General features: G+C 58.5%; 2 protein-coding genes across 2 annotated transcripts in view; one reads left to right on the top strand and one right to left on the bottom strand.

Moving 5' to 3' along the window:
• The window catches only part of PDXK (pyridoxal kinase), a 161,047-nt gene that overhangs the window by 38,805 nt on the left and 107,036 nt on the right, over positions 1–15,206 (bottom strand). The gene's annotated exons all lie outside the window — the stretch shown is intronic.
• HSF2BP (heat shock transcription factor 2 binding protein) overlaps positions 1–15,206 on the top strand; it is a 34,964-nt gene that overhangs the window by 13,137 nt on the left and 6,621 nt on the right. The window contains exons 4-6 of the mRNA XM_056119643.1: positions 1,095–1,244; positions 1,465–1,597; positions 7,886–8,003. Coding sequence (XP_055975618.1) covers positions 1,095–1,244; positions 1,465–1,597; positions 7,886–8,003 — 401 coding nt within the window. The remainder of the gene's footprint in view (positions 1–1,094; positions 1,245–1,464; positions 1,598–7,885; positions 8,004–15,206) is intronic.

Genomic DNA, 15,206 nt, shown 5'->3' with positions numbered 1-15,206 from the left:
GTGAATGGCGGAAAGGCCCGATTCCCCCACTCTGCCTGGTGTGTGCTGTGGCTGTGCTTGGGGTGACCAAGAGGCTGCACAGCTCACACCCGCCCTGCGTGCTTCCGTGTCCCATTCTCCCTGGCAGCTGCAAATGTGTGTGGGAGGCACACACGCATATGCGTCCCCACGTGCACTCACACCCTCATGCACACACGGCCTGTGGTGCCCATCGTCATCACCACACTCAGGGCTTGCACGCTGCAGGTACAGTGCTCGTACCCTCACTTGGCATTGTAGCAGGGTCATGAGTGCCACGTGGCCGCACCACATGGCACGGGCGTTTGACCCACCTCCACCACTCTCCCTCCCCAAATTGTTCTCCTCATAGCCTAGACCTCACTGACTGGGTGGTGGTTTGTTTGCTTAGGAGTCATTCCTGGAGGGCTCGGGGGACTAGATGGGGTGCGGGGATCGAGCCAAGTCAGCCACTTGCTGACGCAGGGCGCATGATTGCTCTCCTCTCTCTGACCGAGTTCTCTGGTGGGCCTGCAGGTGGAGGGGCCGAGTGGGACTGCCCTGGCAGGCTGCTGTTTGGGGTCCCACAGCCAAGAGGTGCGAACCCCTGGACTAGGAGTATGACCCTTGGGCCAGAAGGGGGCATGTGTGAGCGCGACTAAGAGTGAACCCCTTGGTTGGGTTTGTGTGTACACCCCCATCATTGCCCACGTCAAGCGACACGGAAGGAAGGGGGCAGGAGACAGAAAAGTTGATTTTCTCAGTTTTTCAGTCACATCAGTGGTGCTGCTTCTGGTGGTCCTGGGGCCACAGAGTGCTGGGCCTGCGCCTGGGTTTCTGGCAGGCAGGTCCTGCGTTCCAGCCTCTGAGCTACCTCCGGGAACCACCTTGAGCAGGGAGACGGGGAACATGGCTCAGAGCTCTGCCGTGAGGTCCTGGGTTTGATCCCTGGGCCCGGGAGCGGAAGTGACCAACCCAGAGCGTTGTCTGGCTCAGAGCAGTTCTTGCTTGAGTCGGTTCCCGAGACCCTGCGTTCAGGGAGGGCAGGTGCAGAGGGGGCACCGCTCTCGCAGTTCTCACAGCGTCTGTCCATGCAGGAGAAGCTGAGTCTGCAGCAGCAGCTGCACGAGGCCAGGCAGCAGCTCCTGCAGCAGGCCGAGTACTGCACTGAGATGGGCGCGGCCGCCTGCACCCTCCTGTGGGGCGTCTCCGGCAGCGAGGATGTTGTCAGAGCCATCCTGGCAGGGGTAAGCATGCGAGCACTCTCCCCTGAGTGCACCCAGCTGTGACCTGGGCATGGGGGCCTTGTGCTTAGTGAGTTTATGGGGCTACCAGGGCCACAGTCAGCGGTGGCAGCGCCTGGAGCCCAGGGCCTCGCCGGGCCAGGCACATGCCTCCCTGCCTGACTGGCACCCTCAGCCCGGGCCAGCTGCTGTCCCGGGAACACACTGACTCCCTGACCTGCAGGGTAAAGCTCCGAAATTCTTCCGCATCACGGGTCAGACCATGGAGAGTTTTGTGAAGTCACTGGATGGGGACGTCAAGGAGCTGGACTCAGACGAGAATCAGTTTGTTTTCGCATTGGCTGGAATTGTGACAAGTAAGTGATTCTGCCCCTGGGTACGGCCTCTTCTGGGGGGGGGGGGCGAGGATCTGCTCTCAGAGTTGCCACCAGGGCTGGGGTACAGAGAACCGGGGGAGCTGTCGGCTCTGGGTTGGTGATCTGCGGCCCTTGCGAGGTCTGGCCTGGGGGATGCTGAGGGAGCCCCTGGCCTCAGCTCTCCTGAGGGTGCCGTGCAGTGCCCACAGTCGCTCTGGAGGGGGCTCTCGGGGTAGGCATTGTTCCTTTTGGTGATGGGGCCCACAGCTCCTGATGTCCCTAAGATAGCAGCCCGGCCTTCAGACGGGCTTTCCTGCTGCCACCACTAGGGTTGGGGTCTTAGCGTGTCAAGGCACGGTGCAGCCAGTGGAGGGTGAAACCCGCTTGGCCACCTGTGCCCCACTGGGTGGAAGCTGGCGGGCAGTGGCATAACCGTTGGCCTCCTCGGTCTCTTCTCCTTAAGCCCTGCAGTTGGTTTTCCTCAGCTTTGGGAGTGTGAAGTGTTTCCATCAGCCCCGCCTATGTGTTTCCCTGCAGTGCTCAGCCCCTGGGGGCCTCTGGCCGTCCTCAACTGGCCTGTGGGCCGGGACTGGGTTTGGGCATCCCTGTGTTGCCCCGACTCTCCCCTTCCTCCCTCTCACTGTGCCTCACTGTCTAAGAACAGTGGTTCGCGGGCCCCTAGGGCTCCCCTCGGGCCCATGGACAGTGTGGACAGTCTCTGCCTGGGCAGCCCTGGCCGCTGCTGTGGCTGCTCTAGCATTGGCCGGGGAGGGGACGGGATTCCATTTGGGCCCCTTGGGGCATCCCCTTCAGAGGGGCGCTGCCGAGTCCCAGTGCCTGGGCGGGAGCGAGGGCCAGCAGGGCTTATCTGCCCATCCATGGTCTGTGGTCGGGAGCCAGAGAGAAGGTGGGGAGGCTCAGATGTGGGGTGCGGGAGGGAGGCAGGGGCTTCTCCAGCTCTGCCGTCCCCTGGATTGAGCCCCGGGAGCAACCCCCAGGAGGTCTCCGGACAGGCCCTTGCCCAGCCCTGAGTGGGCCTTCCCTTCCTGCAGTGAAGGCTTCGGGGGCCCTGTCTGCTCTTCAAGGGGGCTCGCTCCTCCAGAAAACCCTTGTGGTCTTTCTCTACTCTCTAGCGAGCACCTCCGGAAGCGCTGCCCTTTGTCCTCCTGTGGTGGCTGGTCCCTGATGTTTGGAGAATGCTGAGTGGGGCCTGGGCTCAGAACTCTGGTTTTGTGGGGCTGGAGGCTTTCCTTAAGCTCATATAATAACATGGCTTAGGGCCTTTATCTAGTGTGCGGCTGACCTGGGTTCAGTCCCCAGCACCATCTGTGATCCCCTGAGCACTGTGTGGAGTGGCCCTGTGAGCACTGAGCCAGGAGTAAGCCTCGAGCACAGAACCCGAACCTTGTGTCTTTTCTGGAAGCTTAGGTACACGCTGTTGACTGTCGAGTTTCCTGGATTCCTGGGTTGAGAGTGGTGTGCGCCCGCGAATTCTAAACAACTTGGATTCATATGTGAAAGAGAAAGTGCTGGGTCCCGCTGTGGGGATCGCTGGTTTTCCACGGGCAGGTCCTCACAGAATGGGACTCAAGAAACCGGGGCTGACTCGGCCTGGGCTGGCTCTAGGGTGGCCCAAGCGGGGCTGGTGTTGGGGGCCTGCCCGGAAGCAAATGGGGCAGCAGATGCCTTTCGTTCCTCCCAGATCATGGGCTAACCCAGATCCTCCATGTTGGGCTTCAGTGGTGTGAGGTGACTGGGTGGACTGGCGCGGGACGTGTGGCCAGTTTTATGGAGCGGTCACAGCCGGGCCACCTGTGGGTCAGGAAAGGACATCAGATGAAGGGTGAGGTGGAGCTTGTGAATTTGGGGACTTTTGCTCCAATTATTTGCTCTGTCCATGGAGCGTTTTCTCCATCGGGATTCTCACCAGTCCCATGGTTGAACTTGGGGATTTCTTGGATCATAACGAATGCAGATGCATCAGTGCTCTGTCAGCCTGGACTGTGAGGGTTGAGGGAGTTTTCTGGGGCTTCCCAGGCCACCTCTTTGGGCCATGTAGAGCCGCGCCCAGGGACCGCTACTCCCTGCTCTACTGGATGTGTGGGGGATGCTGTGGTGCCAGGAATCAGATGCACAGCCCCCGCCTGCACTGCAGGGTTTTGCTCTGGGCATGATGCTATGCAGGCCGTAGTGAGGGGCCCGGCTCCAGAAGCTCCCTCGGCTGGGAGCTCCCTTTCCAGGGGGGCACAGCGCAGCACTGGTGGGTAGTGAGGCTGCCACATGCCTCAGGCTGGCTCTTGTCTGGTCATATTTCCGTGATCTCAGGCCTGAGTGTCGGCCAGCTGCCAGATCAGAGTGACCGTCCTGTTTCCTCTCCTCCACCGAGTCTTTGAGGAGGTTACCTGTCATACACAGGTATAAGTAATGTTTTGATTTTTGTTTTTTTGGCTTTTTTTTAAAATTTTTGGGTCATTCCTGGTGGTGCTTAGGCTTCCTCCTGGCTCTGAGCTCAGGAGTCAATCCTGGTGGTGCCTACCCTAGTTGGCTGTATGCTTTTGGCCCCAACGGATGCACAGGGTTTAGGAGAGTTCTCTCAAACACAGCCCCAGATTATATCTTGCTCTGACTTAACTAAGCTTTCACAGAGAAATGTTTGATTCTGTGTCTTGTGTTGGCAAAATTTCAAAAGTGCTTCGACCTTATAGATTACTTGCAGGACGTGAGCAGTGTTAGATTCTTTGATTTACACAGAAATCTCTAAAATCTCAGTGAAAGGCAACATTTCAGATGCAGATTTTCATCAGGTTGAGGCATAGTTAAGGCCACAAGATGAAACTGGGCACTGCCCATTGACCGCCATGATCCTAGCCAGACACCAGCGAGACAGCTGTGCCCTGTGCCGTGATGGACTTCCTCAGGTGTGACGCTGGGGACCATCTCCCTGCAGCTTTGGGGATGGCACCCCGAGGAAGCAGAACATCCGTTCAGGATTGTGATGGCCAAGTTGTGCCTAGAGTCCTTGCGGGTTGTTGTTTGGTTCTGTTTGTTTTCGTTGCTTTTGAGCCACACCCGGGGTGCTCAGGGCTTACTCCTGCCTCTGCTCAGGGGTCACCTCTGGCAGTGCATGCAGACCGTAGGGTACGGGGGTTGAAGCAGGTTGACCGTGTGCCGGGCATGTGCCCCCGTGCTCCTTCACCGTGGCCCACACTGGCTTCTCTGAGGTGCTTTGCATCGCCCTTTGTGTCTTCATCGTGTTCTGGGGATGGCCTTTGCAGGTTCTCTGCCCTGCCCGGGGGGCCCCCTCTGTCTTATCAACATCGGGTGACAGCCCTCACTGTCCCGGCTGCCTTTTGCTGACAGACTGGGAGATTTGGCCTGGTCTGTGCTTGCCTGGGGGCTGACGCTCTGGACAGAAGTCTCCTAGCTCCCTGTCAAGGCTCTGTTCGTGCCTGGAAGTCAGGGTCTTGCCTGCAGGCCACACATCTGGCTCTCCGGCCCCTGACCACGTGAGCGCGCATGCCCCCTGCACAGCGATGACTGGTCTCACCCCAGGGAGCCTGTGCACCAACAGTGGAGCCGGGGCCAGGGCAAAACCTCTTCTCCACCCGACCCCACGCTCCCTGGCTTCTCCTCAGAAGTGGAGAGAAATGGAATTCTCTGAGGCACCTCCCAGAGGAACTGGGCATCCCCATGGCTCTGAGGGCGTTTCCAGCCATTGTCCAGAGGCGGCGCGTTCCCAGACTGAGATCACACTGCTTGGTTGGCCCAGCCTGGCCCGGCCTGGCCCGGCCGCTGAATAACAGGATTGACTTAAAGGAATAAAACCCACACAATAAAGTAGGGCAGCAGTATCTGAGGAAACTTGCTTATGTGTCTTTTCTTTTTTAAAATTTTTTTGGGGGTCACACCCAGCAATGCTCAGAGGTTACTCCTGGTGGGGTGTGGAGAACCACATGGGATGCCGGGGACTGAACCCAGGTCGGCCGTGTGCAAGGCAAAGGCCCTACCTGCTGTGCTATCGCTACAGCCCCGCTTATGTTTCTTTAAAGTTTTGGGGGCATTCTACCAGAGCTGATCCCTGAGCATGGCAGGGTGCAGGCCCCCAAACAGAAACACCCAGAATTGTGGGACAGTGTTAGTGCTGCAGATGAGAAACCTCCAAAACACCGTTGAGAATGAGCAGCAGAGACTGGCCAGCCCATCAGCTGTGGGAGCTGTATCTGTGCCGTTGCTTTCTTCTCAGCACCCTAGTGAAATATAGACCAAGCACGTTCAAGTGTGTAGTGTGATGGCTTTCGTATATTCGTGCATTTGTGCATCCATCTCAACAGTCGATTCTCAAATGTTTTCTTTATGCCCCAGGAAACCCCACTGCCCTTCACGTCATGCCCGTCCTCCTGTTCCCCAGCTGGAGGCAGTCACCGAGATGCCACCATGTCCGCAGTCCTCCCTGCGTGGACGAGCAGCCAGTCGCCCTCCCGGGCCAGTGGGGACATTGGAGTCAGCTTTTTGAAGGACCTTTGTTCCGCTTTAGTTATATTTTTTGGGTTTTGGGGACTTGTTCTCTTCTCTCCGCCCGGGCCCCTCCTGAGGGTGCCCAGGATTGTCTGACATTCTGACTCATCCCTTCCTGTCCCCTCTCTGAGCAAACTTTGATTTGTGCCGGGTGGAGTCTGCCTTCCTTTCTGTGCACATAGGTGTCTTAGCAGTGTCTGTTGAATGGGATCGCTCCTGGCAGGGCTTAGGGGACCATGTAGGGTGCCAGGGATGAACCCAGGTTGTCTGTGTGCAGGGCCAGAGGCCTCCCTGCTCTCCTATCCCTCTGGCCCCTTAGGCCCATCTTTGGTCCCTTCTCTGTTTGATACCCAGGCAGGTCAGCTCATCACTGTAAGCGTTTATGTGGGATTCTGAATTCCTCTGTTACCCTGGTCCCATGTTTATTCCTGCTATTGCCCTGGTCCCATGACTTTCTCTGTCTTTGGAGTAAGGGAGAATGCTCAGAGCCTGAAGCAGAGGCAGCAGACAGCACATCTCGACTTTGTATCTTTACCACGTACGTAATTTACACCAAAAAGAGATCTAATGTAAATACGTATAAGAAATATCAGACGCATTTCTTATTTATCTTTTTGTTTCATTGGTTTGTCTCAGGGATCAGTCCTGGTGGTGCTCTGGGAACTGCAGGAGGCCCTGGGAATTACGACCCAGTCAGCCGTATATGAGGGAGAGCCATCCTTCTGTATTCTCTGCGGCCTCAGACACAGCTCAGTGATAAAAGTTGGACTCTGTTACTATGGGTTTGGCTTGGGGCCACACCTGGCAGTGCTCAGGGCTTACTCTTGGTGGGGGTTGGCCTCACCCTATGTGGTGCCGGGGTTGAATGGGTTGTCTGTGTGCACGGCTCATGCCTTCCCCACTGTCGTGTCTATCCCAGCCTGGTCTTGATGGTTCCAGACCAGCAGGAAGTGGGGGAAAATGCCCTCACACAGGAAGGGGTTCCTTCTTCCAACTTCACCCTGAGTCCGTGGAGCATCTCCCTAAGAGGTGGTGGGGATAGGCGCCGTTCATCTGAGTCAGGTGTCTCAGTCGCCCCGACATCCCGGGGCAGCGCAGGACTCTACCACACCCTAGGAGCAGGTGGATGGGGACGGAGTGGTCAGCTGGGGGCTGTCTCATTCAGGCTGGTCTCCGCTGGGCCTGCAGGGGCTCGGGCACGGTGACCCCTGCACCTGGCAGGTGCCGTCAGAGGCAGGTCTCGGCTGCACCCTCAGGCTTCAAGGCCCGTTGGGGCTCACTCCCAGGTCACATGTAATTTCTTGCACTTCGGTCCAATTATGTCATCAGCACCCCCTCCCCAAACAAAAGGTAGGTGCTGAGGGGCTGGAGAGATAGTACGGTGGACGGGCACTTGCCTTGCACGTCAGCTCAGGTGGCCAACTCAGGTTCAATCCCCGGCACCCCATATAATTCCCCAAGCCCTACCAGGAGTAAACCCTGAGTGCAGAGCCAGGAGGAACCCCTGAATGTGGCTGGGTGTGGGCTCCAAAGCAAAAAGCCCAAACCCCAAATTGTGTGGGTGCTGGCTGTAGACTGTGAGTGCCTGTTGCTGGAGGAGCACAGTGAGCCCCGGGCGAGGGGCGGGTGTGGACGCGGTGGGCTCCAGAGCCCTGTCCCCCTCACAAGCCTTCGCTCTGTCGTCGTAGCTGTCGGGACTGTGAGTCCATCTGGCTCCCCTTAGTCCCTGGAGGCATTGGTCTCTCTCTCCCGACATTGGTCTCTCTCTCGCAGATGTTGCCGCCATAGCCTGTGGCCGGGAGTTCCTGGTCAACTCCAGCCGCGTGCTCTTGGACACCATACTGCAACTTCTGGGGGACTTGAAGCCCGGACAGTGCACCAAGCTCAAAGTGTACGTACGCTGGGTGGGGCGTCTGCACTCATCCTTGGGGGGGCATTGGCCATGCCCCTCTCAAGGATACCCCTCCAAAACGTGGGAGCAAGTCACTTGGAGGGTTAAGGGCTGCCCGCAGAAGTGCCCAACAACATGCACAGCCGAGGGATCTGGTCAGCCCCCAGGCATCAGGCGACCTCCGGGCATCTGCAGTGGCCAGTCCCCAGGCCCATCTCGGTGTCTCGGCCGCCTTGTCTGAGTAGCGGCTCTGGCTGCTGGGGCTTCATGGTGGCAAGGGCAGGGTGGGGCAGCAGTGTCCCCAGCCCCGTCCCCAGGTGCCTGGGTGAGGCTCTGTGCTGCGAGGGGCTTCCTTCCCCGTGGACCCCCACTGTCTTCGTGCCTGCCCTTGCTCCCTGTGAGCAGTGTGTGATACATTCCCCCTGAGGGCCAGGGCCGTCCTAGAGCTCTGCCCTGAAGTTACGTCACTCCCAGTGTTCTAATGGGGGTTCCCAGACAGCTGCTGAGACAGACTCAGGACCGCGTAGCTTGAGGCTCTGTTCTGTGAACTGCTCCTCTGCATGGTTTTCCAAGGAGAGGCTTGGGGTGAGGGCCGGTTTTCTTGCAGCCTCGCTAAGCTGAGCTGGTTTCTGGGCCCAGGTAAGACCACCCGCACACCTGCTCCGTTGAATGCAGTCAGGCATTCTGAGCAGCCAGTGGGGACCCAGACGGGAGCTGGCGGCAGGCTGGCTGGGGACGAGGACTGTCCCCCAGTACTGGGCTGGAGCACACTGCCCATGACCACAGCGACAGGACACCAGGTGCTAGTTGAAGCTCAGAACAGCAAAGGTGTCCCTGAGTGTTCTCAGGACCACATGTGTCCCTGGCTATGGCTGTGCATGTGGTGACAAGCGTGTAGCCCACGCGGGCACACGGGTCCAGCATTCCAGCGACAGGTGGGAAAGGAGCTGCAGGGGAGAGGCCAGGGCCAGGGAGTGCCAGGGTGGAGGTCACGAGTTGAGGAAGAGTCCTGGGAGGTGGCGTGTAGAGATGCCCCCTGCTGTCTGGGGCACTGGGCCTGGGGCTGGCCTGGTGCTGGTTGGAAGCTGCCAGCTGGCACGGCCCAGCTTGGTGCGTCTCCGACTAGACCGTTTTTGTGGCTCACACGATCCGGGGCTCCGGACAAGCTGCCACTCCCAGAGCCAGCCCAGAGTCACTTGGCACCCCAGTGTGGGCCTCTGAGGCCAGGATGAGTGAGATGTTGGAGCAGCCAGGGAGAGGTTTCCTGGGGCTGCTCCCCCATAGGAGGCATCCAGGAACGTTCTGGGGCGGTCTCCTGCTGCGGTTACCCCACAGGGTGAGGGTTCCCACAGCATGCCTGCCCCTTCCCTTCTCCCAAGTCTCCTCGGCGCTGGGCCGTATGGGCTGGCCTCCCAGGCTCTGTGGTGACCACGCGTCGTCACCTGGCTGTGCCCTGGCCGCCTTTACGCACAGACCTCAGGGCTGCCAGGCACTCGTCACAACTGGCAGCACGTGCTTGGACGCGCACCCTGTGCCTGAGGACGCGGCTCCGGACAGGGTGACCGAGACTGCTGTGGGCTGAGAATGTGCTGGAACGATCCTGGCCGAAGGATCTTAGGCTCATCCTGCGGTCTGCTTGAATTGTTTGGGTCTTTGTGCATCCCAAAGCCTTTGAGTGCTGCCAAATTTCCCCAAACCCCATGTTTGGTTCCACAGTTCCTTACGGGTCAGTCCTGTGGTAAGAAGCAAGTCATCTTCTGGGCCCCTGGAATGTAGTCTCCTTAATGACTGCTACAGGCCTTCACAATGCCTGTCACCACCCCGTGGTCTGCCTTGGACAAGCTCAGTGCTGAGGGAGCCAGCTAATTCCCTCTGGGTCCAAGACTCTCCGGTCTCCCAAGGAGCTCCTGACCCTTGCATGCTAGCCTGTTCTGGTCCACGGCGTGGAACATGGGATGAAGGGCCTTCAAGATGTCTCCTACCTTTCTGGGTGATCTCGTCTGACCCCTGAGGCTAGCCTGCTACCCTCCTCTGGGACTCTGGCTGCATCCCTGGCTGACTTCCCTTGAGTCCCTGCCTTTCAGTGGTCATGGCCTTTACTCCCTGACGTCCTTGTCCTCAGGGCTAATGCCCAGTCACCAACCCTCAAGAGCCAGGCCACACAGTTTGCCGGGATTTATGCTATGCCGTGCCCAGGTCAGCTTTGCTGTCACCCCATGATCAGTCTGCTCATGCAGTCTGATGCCTCAGCCGCAGAAGGTATTTAAACCTTCAGAGTCTGGGGAGAGAGTACGGGGGGGTCGGGGTGGAGGTGGCTTGCTTTGTGCGTGCTGAACCTGGGTTTGATCTTCAGTACCACACAGGGTCTGAGTCAAAAGTAAGCCCTGAGCACCGCCGGGTATGACCCCCCCTCCCCAATTTGTTTTTTAATGTTAAGGTTGTTTTTTTTTTCTTTTTGGGTCACACCCAGCAGTGTTCAGGGGTTTCTCCTGGCTCTACACTCAGGAATTACTCCTGGCGGTGCTTGGGGGACCATATGGGATGCTGGGAATAGAACCCAGGTCGGCCATGTGCAAGGCAAGCGTTGGAGTGTGCTATCACTCCAACCCCCTTTAATGTTAAATTTTTTGTTTTGTTTTGTATTTTTGCCTTTTGGGTCACACCAGCGATGCACAGGGGTTACTCCTGGCTCATGCACTCAGAAATTGCTCCTGGCGGTGCTCGGGGGACCATATGGGATGCTGGGAATCGAATCCGGGTCAGCTGAGTGCAAGGCAAACGCCGTACCCGCTGTGCTATCACTCCAGCCCCTAATGTTAAATTTTAATGTAAGAAATTGTTTTTGTTTGGGGACCACACCAAGTGGTGCTCAGGCCTACTCCTGGCTCTGCTCTCAGGAATCACTCCTGGCGGGTCTTGGGGACCTTGTGGGGTGCCAGGGATTGAACCTCTATCAGCATGCAAGACAACCACTCTGTCTGCTGTACTATCGCTCTGGCCCCAAAGGACATAGTTTTTTCCTTTATTTTTAAAAAAAATTACACCACCATGGTTTACAAAGTTGTTTCTCATAGTCATTTGGGACAATGTCTCAGCACCAATGGCAGCACAGGTGTGACTTTCCCTCTGCTGATGTCTAAAGTTTCCCTCCCACCCGCCAACCTGCCCCTTCACTGGCATATGACGGAAAGTGGCAAATGGAATTGTCAGGAAGTAGGTCAGTGAAAGTCACTTTGTGGTGATGGATAGTGCTGTGGTGTCCTGAAGCCATTGTCTGAGGATTTCCTGAGCTCATTGGTGCTGATGCGTCTCCAGTGTGACCATCTTCACTGTCGGAACCGTGGAACCTGGAGGTGTCTCGTGGCGTAACAGGAAGGGTGGGGCCTGCCCATTCCCGTTCCAGAAGGGCTCACGTCTTCATCCTGGGGACCCGTCTACCTGGAATGCTTGTTGCTTTGAAGGCTTGTTGCAAAGGGACTTACAGGTTGGTTTCAGTTTTACGAGTTTGAGAGGAAGAATTTGTCTTCATTTACGCCTGGGCCCCCCTCCTGGTCGCTCTCCCCGTTACCCGCACGGACACCAGAACGGCCGTTTATGGGCTGCGCTTCTGCTCCTGATCAGGACTGGCCTGCGTTGGAGTCCACAGCTGACAGGGTCTCCTGGGCCCGCACATGGCCGCCTCGTGCCAGGACGGCTGCCCTGACATACAGCCCTCTGAGCCCCCGCAGCCGGGCTGCCCGCCTGCCCATGCCCCGTCTGTCTGTTGGTGTTATTTCGGGACCACTCTTGCCTCGCAGGGGTCAGGAGAGGTGTCCCTAGGATGGCCTGTTTTCTGGAGAGGCGACCTCGAAGCTCCTGCGTGTGCAGCCGGGCCCCGCAGCCGTGGCAGCCCATTTCCCCTGCCTCCCCCAGGGAGGGCGTCTCCTGGGGCATTGCAGCCGCCAGTCACCCCGTTCTCCCGAGCATTCCTGAGCGCGGCTTACTGGCTGCCCGCCACCCCCTCCTGCTATTTCGAGTGGCTGGAACATCGCGGGAGATGATTCACTCGGCAGCCTAATGTCAAGGTTGCTCGGTTTTCTCCACTCCATGGCGTGATGCGCTTCGATATGGCCAGACCCTGGGCCTCATCATCCGAGTGACGCCTCCCCTCAGGGTCCCCTCCAGCAGCGCCCACGGTCCCCTCCGTGGCAGCACATTCGGCTCCAGTTCCCAGTGTGCCAGCCCGGGCCGGCCTCTTCCCCTCTGCACTGAGAAGGGGTCTGTGTTCAGGCAGGCCCCGCACCCCTGTTCCACACGGCTGAGAATACAACTGTTTCCAGGGGTTTGGGCTGCATCTGTCTGGGCGTCGGCTCTGCTTCTGCCTCTCCCCTTGGGGCCGGGTGGATGGTGGCCTGTCCAGGGGAGGGGCAGGGAGGTCCTGCGTCCACTCTTGGGTTGCAGATGGGGGATGGGAGGGCCAGGATTCTGCTGCACCCAGGCAGGTGGTTTGCTTGGGGGGGGGGGTGTGGGCGGGGGACTCTAACCCTTCAGTTCTTTTTTTTTCTTTTTGGGCCACACCTGGCAATGCTCAGGGTTTGCGCTCAGGAATTACTACTGGTGGTGTACAGGGTACCATATGGGATGCTGGGAATTGAATCCAGGTTGGCCGCGTGCAAGGCAAACGCCCTACCTGCTGTACTATCGCTCCAGTCCCTGATCCTTCAGTTCTGGCAAGTTCTGATGTCTGGTTGGGGTGAAGGTGCTGCTGCGGGGGGCCTGGGGGCTCATTTCTTAGGCTGTGTAACCTGCACCCCAAGGAAATGGCCTCCTGCTGGCTCTGAGCCCAGGTTCCTGCTCCTGCTCAGTCCAGTGAGGCTAGCAGGCCCCCGGAGGCACTCCTGCTGCTGGCGGGGCACTGGCCCTTCACACGGATGAGGGGGTGCCAGCTGGGCCCCGTTTCCCCATCTGCCTCAGCCCTCCATGCCCTGGGACTTCACTGCCATGTCCCCAGCACTTGGCAGGAGTTGGCCGAACACCGTTTCACATACTCCAAGTTTGAGGGCCCCCCTGCCATTGTAGGGTTCTTGTTCATTAACTTCTTCTCATTAGACCCTTCCCGATTATCTGTCCTTCCTGGGTAGGCCTGACACCCACTCTGGTGGCTCCCGAGGGCAGTGTCGGCCATGGCCCCCAGGGACCTTGAGTTCCTGAAGGGCCACTTGGCTCTCAGCAGGCAGCGGTGGAGGTGTGGGGGGGCCACAGTGTCCTGAGCTGCTGTTGGGCATATGGGAGAAGGGGGGAGCGGATCTTGGGGTCCGGGTTTGTGGCTACCCCAGCTGAGCCAGCCAGGTCCTGCACGCATGAGCCGCATGGGAATGACCGGGACGTGGCAGCATGGATCCTCTGGGGTGATGCCGCATGCTAGGACCAGCTTCTGAGGGAGAGAGCGCCAGTGGGGCTCCAGCTGGCCGAGGCCTCCGCTCAGGGGAAGGGGCTCAGTACTGACCGGAGGGGAATCTCCCAGCAGTGGGTGCCGCAGGCAGCTAGCGGGGCTGTGGGAACTAGTTGGTGTTTGGAAGATTGGAAGACGGAGGCGCAGGGGGGAGACAGGTGCAGCTGCAGAGCCGCCTCCCGAATCTCATGCGGGGCACCGGCAGGCAGTGCTTCTAGAATGTTCCCCCAACAGTTGGGCTTTGGGGGCGGGGAAGTAGGGTTTTCAGCCGTCACATGCTGAATATCTGTTGTTTTGGTCCGTACTGGGTGACAGCTGTGGGTCTCGGTTACCTGGGAGATGGTTTGGGTCTCATTGGATCATTGTCTGTACATTTAAAAATCCACGTAGGCTTCACAGTCACAGAAAGGAATTTTGGTCTGGAGGGTCATTCTGCCAGTTTGCTCCCCAGCACTGCCAGGTGTGCCCAGCAGAGGTCAGTAGTGTGGCACGCGCATATGCGTGAGTGTCCGTGGGGAGGTGGGATGCTGAGTGGAGCTGTCTCCCTACAGTGGGAGGGGGGGAGCCGGTAGCCCCCTGAGCCTGCCCCAGGTGCCCCGCCAAGGCAGCAAGCGGAGAGCGCTGTGCTAGGAAGCGCTGCCAACGTGCCAGCAGCCGACTGAGTCCTGCCTCAGTCCAGCCCAGGGCACAGCATCTGGATGGTGACATCCGGGCGCGTGGCGGTTCTCAGAGCCAGCCAGTAACACGTCCCTCGGCGCAGTGCAGGCTGCTCCTCACTTCCAACCTTCACATCTGCAGGAGGGAAAGGAGGTCTCTCTGGGGCCACTGAGGTGGAAATCAGAGCCGCGCTGAATCGTTGCTCGTGACTGTGGCCCTGCTCCTCAGCCAGTGAAGTGCGGAGCGGGTGGGTCATGACCGCCTTCCTCTGTGCCCGCTGCGTCTCGGGCGCATGCCCTGGCGTCCGCAGTGCCTCATCTGCTGGTTCAGCGACCTCAGCTTTTTGTCGGTTTGGACTGCTGGCCCCTGGCTTTTTGCTCCTGCGTATTCTTCTTGTTTCCTTCATTGCTGGCTCTGGAGTACTGGGCGTGTTTGCTCGTTGCTGCTTCTCAGTGCACAGGTGTGATTCTTCTCAGGTCAGGGATGAGCTTGATCCGCCACGTGCTTGTGCCTTCAGCCCCCTCGGGGGAGAGAGTGGGTTTCTCCTGAGACCTGTCTTGTCTGGACCTGGGCCATCTCACCGAAGGGGGCTCGCTCACCCTGGGCACAGCCCACAGGGCTTTTCCAGCCTCACAGTCTCATTCTCCCTTTCTCTCGACCTTGCTTGAAGTTTAGCCAAAATTGCGGACTGGGTGCCTGAAACGGGAGGGCTGCCCAGCAACATAGGGTTGCTTCTTGGGGCCACTGGCCGTTCTCAGGGAACCTCTGCTTAGGGGGCTTGCTGGAAGGGCAAGTGGGACCCCTGGCCTGTGTGTCGCAGAGGGGGCTCAGCTTTTGTGGTTGTGCTGGAAGGGTGCATTGAGTGGGCGGTCTCCTATGACTTGACACATACATATTCTTGTAGTCAGAGGTAAGTCTGGGATAGGAGACATTTGTATGGTGGCTTGTGAGGCTATAGGAGACCTCAGAGTAGTCTGGTCTTTGTGTCCTGTGGCACACATGGTCTTGCTGTTCTGTTTGAGTTGCTTACAGAGGCTGATTCTGACCAAATCAGACACTTCAAAGAGCCCTGACGACTTGCAGGTTGCTTTTGGCCCCTCACAATGAAGCAGCGA

This window comes from Sorex fumeus, unplaced genomic scaffold (genome assembly GCF_029834395.1).
Source record: "Sorex fumeus unplaced genomic scaffold, SorFum_2.1 ptg000041l, whole genome shotgun sequence".
NCBI classification, from domain to species: Eukaryota; Metazoa; Chordata; class Mammalia; order Eulipotyphla; family Soricidae; genus Sorex; species Sorex fumeus.
Note: the sequence above shows the minus strand (reverse complement) of the source record. Positions and strands in the feature narration are given on the sequence as shown.